The 10,272-nt window shown below is 51.3% G+C and overlaps 1 protein-coding gene across 1 annotated transcript in view; it reads right to left on the reverse strand.

Moving 5' to 3' along the window:
• Positions 1–10,272, reverse strand: part of PYGB (phosphorylase, glycogen; brain) — a 37,991-nt gene that overhangs the window by 18,258 nt on the left and 9,461 nt on the right. The window contains exons 2-6 of the mRNA XM_008591875.1: positions 8,125–8,203; positions 5,762–5,865; positions 2,805–2,936; positions 1,111–1,222; positions 609–691 (exon numbers count right to left, since the gene is read on the reverse strand). Of these exons, the coding sequence (XP_008590097.1) occupies positions 609–691; positions 1,111–1,222; positions 2,805–2,936; positions 5,762–5,865; positions 8,125–8,203 (510 nt within the window). The remainder of the gene's footprint in view (positions 1–608; positions 692–1,110; positions 1,223–2,804; positions 2,937–5,761; positions 5,866–8,124; positions 8,204–10,272) is intronic.

Consider the following 10,272-nt stretch of genomic DNA (forward strand, 5'->3'; position numbering starts at 1 on the left):
CAGCAGGTTGCTGGCTCAAGGACAGACTAGTTACTGATTGTCATGTAATGATACTGAGGAGTTGCTGTAAGAAGGAATGTTTGCTAAGATCAAACTGTTGCTGATAGGACCACTTAGTTGTCTACTGGAATGACACCTGGCTTGTTTCACTGAAAGTTACCAGCCTATACTGTTAAACTATAACCTCACCTATGTCTCTTCCTGTAACTTCCTGGTCTGGAAAATAAATGCAAGAAAAAAACCCCAATTTGGCGTTAATTTCCCAAAAGGAAGGGATGGCTCTTACTTGAGCGTCCCAAAGGGAGATTAACCACTTCAGGGCCTCTCACTGCTCGAAAGAGATGGGCTTTGAGTAATCCTTTGCGTCTCCGTCACCCAGGGGAAGGAGGGTGACAAATCCATGGGGGGCAAAGCAACAGACCTCCGTACGAACTCTGTTACGGGAGGGAGGGCCAAAGAGAGACACTGACGGGCATGTGTGGACTCGCTGTACTTTGCCACAGACGGCCGTGCTGCCCCAGCCCCCGGGAGCAGCCGCGTGCACACACGTGGTGGCAGCGGGCCCTGCTGGAGACCCTGCCCTCGACTCAGCCACGTGAGCTACTCACATTGTCGTTTGGATACAGGACTCTGGAGATGTTCTCAGCCAAGTTCCTATCCAGGACTGCCTCGATGTAGTCTCCCACGTTGACTGGAAGAGACAGGTGGTCACACGGGCCTCCTCAGCACCGCTCCTGCTCGGCTGCCACTGAGAAGGCCGAGGCACCCCCAAGCTGCCGCTGCCGCGCCTCATCTCACCCCCACCCCTCAGGGGGTGCTGGCCCTCTCCTGCGGCATCCCACACACCAGCATGACACCAGCCCCTTGCTCTTTCCTCAGGGGACGTGGTCTGAATGAGCATGACCCTGGGGCCTGGCTATCTGGTCCACTCTGGCCGTGGGCCCTCCCCACACTGTACGTGCAGCCTCGCTCTCCACAAAGGCCCCAGCATGCCCAGAGGAGGAGCCACGCCAGCTTCTGCGGCTGTGACAACACAGGGGGGACAAGGGCTGTGGGAACAAGCCATCCAAATGGGAACAAGAGAGCAGGGTGGCTGCCGGCTGCACGTACAGTCCTGCAGCTTGAAGTCGTTGGGCGCCTTGGCAGACCACAGCCTCATGGTGTTGACGGTGTTGTTCCTGTAGCCGGGCACCGGCGTGTCATAGGGCATGGCGAGCACCACCTAGACATGGAGAAGACGTACAGCCTGCGTCGGCGAGCACCCGGCCATCCTCGCTGCCTGCCTCGCTTGCCTACCAGCTCTGCCCTTTCTGTCAGAGCACGCTTGCCCACACTGAGCCCCGAGGTCCCCACCCAGGCCTGCCCTGTGGTACCGCACAGCCGTCCTGAGCGAGGCCACCTGGCAGAGCCACAGCTCCGCCTCACCACGTCCCCACGCCTCAGGTGCTGCGGCGCTGGCCTGCCCCTCCCTCCCTCGGCCCTCCCACCTTCGCTCCCCTCGCTCAACTCTGCTTTAGCAATTCGAGGACTCGGCCTTCTCCCAACAAACGGCTTCTATTCAGGCCTCCTCCTCTCAGCGCCTGCAGCAAGGCTCCTCCCGTCGGGTGCCTTGCCCACTGCCCTCCACACGCCCAACAGTCCTGGCAGGAACACAGCCGCACTCTCCGCCGCAGCTGGCAGATCCCACCCACCCAGCCCCACAGATTCCCCTGGAGTCGCGTCTGTGCAAAGACATCAGCCCCACTCCTGCCGGGTGCTCCCGTGGGCGCACACTCAGGCCCGCTCGCGGTGGTGAGTATGGGGACAACGGAGGTTTTACCATGTCGATGAGCAGGTCCACCAGGACTGAAACCCCAGAACTATGTTTTCCTTCCCATCTGCCAACCTGCCCCTGCCCCACATGGCCATGCCCAAGCGAGCAACACGTCTCCAGCAGAGCGTCCCAGCCCCCCTGCTCCCTCTGCCAGCGCTGGGGTGAAGCCCCTCGTGATGCCCCCCAATTCTTGGACACTGCACCCCCTCCTCTGCTTTTTCAAGTTAAGCCCAACTTTTCATGCATTTTCTGCCCCCACAACATGGCTCCAGCCTGCTCTAGCCCAATGTACCCCATTTAAACTACATTCCGGAAAGTCAGGGCAACAACTCTGTACGCCACCACCTCCCAGGCTCTAGGCTTGCCTGTCCCTCCTCCTCCCACACCTCACGATGATTTCCACACAGCCTGTCCGTCGGCCCCTCCAGAGGCCAGAGGCCCCAGGAGGCTGAGTGGCAGGCTCCCGTCAGGGCCAGCGGGGAGGGAGCCTGGCCCTGTTCTGGGACACATGCCCAGGCCTCGCACACATGTCCCGGGCTCTGGTGGCGCAGACGCTTTCCCAAGAGCTGTGGGCTGCGTGTGGCTCCAGCAGGGGAGCGAGCGGTGCACAAGCTCATGGAGCCCTCCACAGGGGCACGTCTGCCTGGGTCAAAGCCTTCATCCCCACCCGCGGGCCATTACGCAGCCATGGCGGTGTCTGAACGGCAGCGAGCACGCGATCTCTGGCTGCCGGTCTCGACCCCACACAGCTCTGCTGAGCTGCAGTGGCTTAACACATGGCCTCCTCTCTGCTGTGCTCAGCATCTCCCACTGTTTGGAAAGCTCCCATCAAGGTGTAAGAACCGGGCGTATGAGGTGAATTAAACCTCCCCCACCTTCTACACTGCATTAAGTCCTCCGGGGAAGCAGCAAGCCCCCCCACACCCAGAAAGATGTCAAGGTAACGATGAGAGAACTGCAGGGCGGCCCTTGCCCAGCTCTCAACTGGTACCTGCGTGTCCAGCCACTTCACGCCTGTGGGCGTGTGCTCCACTCGCCCGTAGAAGTGCACAGGAAGCATGTACTCGGGCCGGGCCTTCTCCCAGGGGTTGCCATAGCGCAACCAGTCGTCAGCCTCTTCGACCTAAAAAGGGGTGGTGGTGAGGTGCGTCACACAGTAGAAGACATCAGGTGCCAGGCCACCACCCAGTCTTCGGCCCATGCCAGCACGGAAACAGAACTACAGCTTGTTTACGACGTAAAGATTTCCAGTTCCAGTCAAGCCATGTGTTTTAAAATGAACAGTTTGGACTACTAAAGTAACAAACTCATATAAAATTCAGAAACATACATCCAAATAAAAGGACGTTACAAACACCTGGATTCTCCACAAAAAGGAACGAAGCACTGACACATGAAAACACTGAGGTGAAGGAAGCCAGTCGCAAAAGGCTACACCTCGTATGATCCCACGCGCAGGAAATGCCCAGAACAGGCCCATCTGGAGACAGAGCAGTGAATGGAGCCTGGCACGGGGTGTGACTGTGAATGGCTGCAGGGTTTCTTTCTGGGGTAATAAAAATATTCTGGATAGGAGTGGTGATGCTTACCCAACTTTGAATACGCTAAAAACAACTTATATCTCAATAAATCTGTTATTAAAAAAAACAGGAATCACTAGAAGACCCTGCTTTGAAAATGACACTGCAAATCCACAGAGGCCAGGGCTGTGCTGGTGCCCGGAGAGGCTCACAGCTCGATTGCCCAGGACATGCCATGCAGACGCTGCTTTTCTGCTATACCTTCCTCGAAGCAGCTTATTTTTCAAAAACTGTACTGAGTGGCATCCAAGACCAGTACATATGCAAAAACCATTCCCATCAATAAAGTCAGAAGTAGCCCCACAGACTCAACCCACCCTTTCAGCAGAAGCATTTGATGGGGCGGCTCATCCCGCCACCCTGTGGAATCCACTCCGCTTGCAAGCAGTGAGTGAATTAATCTGGCACAGCAGTGAAGGAAGAATTCCAAAGCATAAATTAACTAAAATATAAATGAGAACAAGTCTTTTCTCTTCAAATTAAACAAGCGACCCTAGCACGACACTTTGGAGGATTTTTTTTTTAATGGTTCTTACGCAGAAGTAAAAAGTCGGCAGAGAGAGCATTCGGGCTATGCTTTCAGGAAGGCGACGGCTTCAACATGCACCTCCCACAGTATTCCCGGCAAGACTTCTGTGTCTGGTGATCAATGCAGCTTTCTGACCTGGTGGCACGTCCTTGTCCATTAGTGAGATTCACCAAAGCCAAAGGAGCCCGACCATCTACTGCAGAGTCATCCCAGAGTCACCTACGGCAGCAGCATCTTCCCAAAGACAAGGCCCCGCCCCGCCCATGCTCCCTGCTCCTCACGAGGGCGCCCCCTGGCCTGCAGCCCCGTCCGTCACGACTGCTCCCAAGCGCCACCTGCACTTCCGTCTGCTACAGCTAAAGCCACGTTCCTGACCACTGCCCACGAAGACGGGTGGGGAGGCAGGTTTGTCACTCATCGTCCTACCGTTAGGCAAGACAGCCAGAGCTGCAGGAATGAGAACCATCCGAAGAAAAGAGTCTGCGGTAAAAACCAGAACGCACCACCACCCTGCTTATGGCCACACTTCCAACTAAGCAAGGAGGGGTCTCCGGGTGTCTGTCTCATACACCCACAAACGGCGCAGGGAAGAGAGAGCCGGAACGGGAGAGAGAGTTAACCACCAGCCGAGCACCTTCGCCCCACAGAGGAAGCCCCTCGGAGGCTGCCGGGGCGCCCTGCCCTCACACGGCCGGAGAGAGCATTTCTATCACCAAGCTGCGGGCCCGAATCTGCTCTTTCACTTTCAGCCACTACACTCTTCTCTGCCAACATTTTATCATGAGCACTTTCAAACATCCAGAAACGTTCAAAGACTTGACGGTGAACACCTACATGCCCACCCCAGGTTCTGTGCCCGTAGCTCCTCGCTGTAACTGACGAATCGCTTCCCCTTCCGTCAGTCCAGGAAATTGGGGTGCGTTTCCAAGTGAGCTGCAGACATCAGCACAGGTTCCCACTAAACATATCTTCGTGCATGCCTTACAGTTAAGATGTGCTTATTTTTTAGGTTAACCTCCTGATGACCCAAGCCCTGCGCACACTCGGGACACATCCTGCGGCCAGGCTCTGTTTCACTGCTCTGACACTCCAAACCTCTTGATCCTAACCCCAGCCCTGCTTTATCTGAAGTGACTTCTGGAACCCAAACGACACTGAGTAAGCCACCCTCCACCCAGGTGGAATGGAGGACCTGGCTTCCCCTGGCCTGGCTGAGGACGGTGAGACACTTGAGGCTACACTCTCTTCACCAACGCTGTCCTGACCACCATGCCTGGCTGTACTTTAATGCTTTGAAGTCAAGACTCACTCTTCCTGGGAGCCACTGTTGTTGGGTCTGGCCTCCAACCCCACAGCATGCTGTTCCCTTACGGATGCCAGAGAGTGAAGGCGGAAGGTGGGAACGAAGATGCCTCCAGTAACTGCTTCTCTAACTCTCAAGGGCAATCATCTCACGAGGCGAAGCACAAGAACTCCACCCTTCGCTCCACATCTGGACACAGCTGGAAAACGAGCAGCAGCCCACGGCCTCTCACCCTCCAGCTGCAGATGGTCCTGTCTGGGGGTCTCTCAAAAGGCTCAGCCAGGCTTCTGTGTCCTCCTCCACCTGACTTCCCCGTCACCACATCGAAGCCACTTGCGAAGAGCCCACACAGGGACAACCTCATCAGGGTCACACAGAGCTGCTGGGCAGCCTTGACCTGTTCCACTTTGCCCATGACCAGCCTGTCATCTCTCCAAGGAGTTTAAAGTACAAAAAGACAGACTGAAAGCAGTACTGTTTATTTTTTCGTGTAAACGAGTGCCTAGAAACCAGTGAAGAAACCAAATATCACCCACCTGCCAGCCATTGACAATCTTCTGGTTAAAAATCCCAAATTCATAGCGGATTCCGTAGCCGTATGCTGCCAGGCCCAAGGTGGCCATCGAATCAAGGAAACAGGCTGAAAAATCCAATCACAGGTCAAAGACAATCAGCAGAATCGAGGCCCACTGGCATCAGGGACTCATGGGGATGTGGCTCAGAGACTGGACCCCCACCACTCAGCCTGAGAGCCTAGGGCTATGCGAAGGAAATATCAGTGGGATGGAGGTGTTCACTCAGGAGTTGTGGGGAGCAGGGACGGAAGGTAAAGACTCCCACAGAGCGCCCAGGGAGGCTGGACCACTCCAAACACAAAGTCCCCTCGGGCTAACTCGCTCTCGGACATCTGAACCTAGGTATGAAGCCTCCCCACCCACAGCACGCTCTAATTAAAGTCCACGTGGTTTAGGCTGCGGGACACAGCACAAAATCTCTCCCTCCACCATGTCAGTGAGGCAGGCACAGGAAAGGGCTGGTGAGCACATTTCATGTCCCTAACACCCAAACACCTGAGCTCCTAAGTGCCACCACGGTCCCCAGGAGGTGGCTGGAGCAGTATGTCACCAAATTGAGCTTTTCTCTGATCAAAACGTCTTGAAAAACAAACAAAACAAAAACAGTGTTTTGAATAAATATCTAGAAGGCAACCTTAGTAAAATTCTGGGTTGAAAAAAAAGAAAGGGAAAAAAATCCACATGGAACACTAGCGCACATATGTTGCCCTATTCATCAAACCCACTCAGACGCCTTGGTGCCAGGCACTCTACTGAGGGACAGTGATGAGGAAGGGAACAAACGTGAGCCCGGTGCTCATCCAGGGAACCCTCCTCACAGGAGGGAAAGCGAAGATCAAGCCACAGTGGGCTCGATGCTGCCCAGTCTGCCAGGGGCAGGAGTCGATTCACACCAAGCCACAGAGAGGGCTGGTGGGGGAGGTGGTGCCCCAGGTCCAGGCCAGGCCAGAGGGGAGTGAAGGGACCAGCCCAGCTAACAGGTACCAGCCAACAGACCAGAGCCCATGGCTGTCACAACGCTCATTAAGGAACACAGGGGGCCGCAGCAGAGACAAAGGAGGCTGAAGCTTCCCTCTCTCTAGCTGAGGAAACCAGGTTCTGTGTTTACTGAGAAAGGACAAAGTAGGGGATGGCAATGATCAATCAAATGTCGTGGGGCTGGAGCACAGAGTGGACTGAAACCCTAGCAGCTCAGTCCCTGGCCTTACCCTCAGGGTCCCTGGGACTGTGCTGTGTCTGCTACCACAACAGGGTCTCATGGGAGGAAAGGGAGCTGCGGCACAATGTGCCTGGTCTGAGCTCACATTTAAATGACACCGCAGGCCTGCATTTGAGAGCAGGATGTGGAGGACACACGTGGCTAGTGGAGCAGGGATGGGGGGTAAAGCGTGCAAATGCTTGCTTTACGGATCCATGTGCTGTCTTGTTTGAGAGAAACACGTGGCATTTATAACTTGCAGGATTGAAGACTTGAGGAGGCGCCTCCCCCCTCCCCCCACGCCCTGGGCGTTCCCTTCCCCTCAGTCCTCCCTCCCCCCACCCCACCCCCTGCAGCTGGGGGGGGTGTGGCAAAAAAAAAAAAAAGACTTGAAAACACACCCACCCTAGGTAAATTTTAAGCCATGTACTCTGTTTACAAAATGGCAACTTTCTAAGGGGCCATGATGCGAAGCGGCTCGGGGACAGGCCACCCTCCCACGGCCCTGCACATGCATGGCCAAAAAACCAAAATGTGCTCCCGACTTATGTCTGCTCTAGAAATAATGTCCCTGAGAGCCTTGAAGCACACAGCAAAACCAGGAATCACCGTGAGGCTCTTTCACACCCATGTTCTTAACCCAGCTCTCTTTCCCCAAAAAGGCTGGCAGAAGTAACTAAAACAGAAAACAACAAAACTGGGTGTGCTCTCGAATGCAGGGAGCCTCATCTGGAGGGGAGGCGCTCTGTGCCTTGGGGGCCCCGCTGGCTGCCGGAAGCTGCATGTCCCACCCCTGCCATGAGCAGGGCCGCACTCACATGGTCTTCCTGCCCCTCTGCCCTTCCCCAAGGACTGGCGTTTCAACCCTGGAAAGGGGTCGGCGCAGTAAGAACCCCTCCCAGCACCAGTTTACCCAACGCTGGCAAGCTTGGTCTTCTAATAACCATGAAGTGCCCTTTTAGGAAAGAAAACATGTATTTCCCAAATTTTTCCCTCCCATGGCAAAGATCTTGACCTGAAGAACTTGTCCACCCACTCTTAGGCAATTTACCCCGACAGGGCAGGGTCAGGAGCACCCAGCCACCAGGTCAGAGGGGGCTCACGCTGCACGGGAGCAGCTGGTTACCTGCCAGCCGCCCCAGGCCTCCATTCCCCAGGCCGGCGTCCTCTTCTATCTCCTCCAGTTCTTCCAGGTCCAACCCCAACTGCGAACAAAACAGACGTAATGTTTTAATATCACTCACCGTTTTCCCTCAAATGACGGGGTTAAAAACATCTCAATCTTGTGAGCTTACACTAAAAGTGCATCTACTTTCTTTTAGACTTGAAAATCCAATGTTAAAATTTGACGTTAAATCAATGATGGAAATGAAAGTTTCTACGTTTTTCAAAAACTGCTAAGAGTTAACAGTCAAAATTAAACATGGTGTGACAGTCAAAGATTGCCAGGTTATTAAACTATTTATAGTGAATAGATTATAACAGGTGTCCTAAAAGTGAAACCAATGGTTTTAGTAATTCTCTAATTTCACAAGGTCTAATGATATTTATGTGACATCTTTTTAAGCCAAAAGCGGAAAGCACTTTCCCTGTGGTTGTTCCAATTGTATTCACACAGGCTTGTGAAATAGATAAGGCATGTTAAAAATCAGAGAGAAAACAACTAAGTCACAACCAATTACACAACCAATTACACTGACTTAAAAACACTCCAGAATGCAGATTTTAATGCTCTCAATTACAGTATATGTATAAATATTCCACGAATCTAGCTTTACTGTATGGATTTAACAAATTGCTCACATTACCCAGATCAGTGGCTTTTAAACCTTTTGGTCTCAGGAGGACCCAAAGAGCTTTTGTTTATATGGGTTATATCTATCAGTATTTATCAAATTAGAAATTAAAATGCAGAAAAATTTTAAAGGATGTGTATGAATTCATTTAAAACAACAATAAACCCATTTCATGTTAACATAAACAATGAAGTTTAATGAAAAATAACTACATTTTGGGAAATAAAAAAATATTTACTGAGAAGCGTGGCAGTGTTTTCTACTCTATCTCTAATGAATCTTCTACTTTGGCATTCAATCTGCTGTAATACTACACATCATAGCTTCTGGAAAACTGCAGACTCACGACAGAATGAGACTGAAAAAGGAAAATAACATCTTAGTGTCGTGAAAGCAGTTCTGACGTAGCGGACCCTTTGAAAAGGGCTCAAGGACCCTGTTGGTCCCTGGACCATGCTTAGAAAATCTGATAAATTACAAGGGGCGAAAAGACCGGTTGTGAGGAGATAAAAACATCAAAGTCATACATGATTTACCACATATTAAATAAACTGAATAGATTAACACATACAATAATCAGATTCAGAGTAAAATTTCAAAATATTGTGACTTAAGCTTAACTCCTAAAGTAGTTTCAAAGACTATGTGCCACCAAAAGTATTTTGGGTGTGTGGGCAAAGTAGGATTTGCCCAGTAAAACATTACCAGCTCAAAGTTAAGAAACATGTTTAACTACATTTTCCAAACTTATCTGACCATGGAGACTCTTATTAATGAAAAATCTATTATATTAAAAGACAAATACACTAAAGACAGGCTAAGAGTACATATGGAAAAAGACGGTTAGTGCTGTAGGCACACTGACCCTAGTAGGACAAACGCTGCCTCGATCTGGAGAACATTCAAAAAGATGCAAAAAGTGGCTAATTGACAGAAAGTCTAAAACTCTGCTAAAGTGGGCTTCTGAACTGAAGACAGAAAAAGAGCACTTAACTGCACTCAGAGAAAAAATGAAGACAGAAAAAGAGCACTTAACTGCACTCATGAGCTTTTTTCCTTCATTGATATATAAATCATGTATCACAAAATTCACCATTCAAAGTGTACATTCACAAACTTGTACAACCATCACCACTATCTAATTCCAGAACTTCATCACACCAAAAAGAAACCTTGGACCCATTAGCAATCAATCCCCATTTCCTCTAGCCCCTCCCAGGCACTTATCTACTTTCTATTTCTATGGATTTGCCTACTCTGGATATTTCCTCTAAATGGAAATGCACAATATATCACCTTTTGTGACTGGCTTCTTTCAATTAACATGATGTTTTCAAGGTTCTTCCATGTTGTAGCATGTTTCTGTACTTTGCTGCTTTTTCTTGGTGTGTAGTATTCCATCGTATGGCTAGACCGAATTTAGTTTAACCATTTATCAACTGATGAATATTTGGATTGTTTCCACTTTTGGCTATTAT

This window comes from Galeopterus variegatus, unplaced genomic scaffold, assembly GCF_000696425.1.
Source record: "Galeopterus variegatus unplaced genomic scaffold, G_variegatus-3.0.2 Scaffold7359, whole genome shotgun sequence".
NCBI classification, from domain to species: domain Eukaryota; kingdom Metazoa; phylum Chordata; class Mammalia; order Dermoptera; family Cynocephalidae; genus Galeopterus; species Galeopterus variegatus.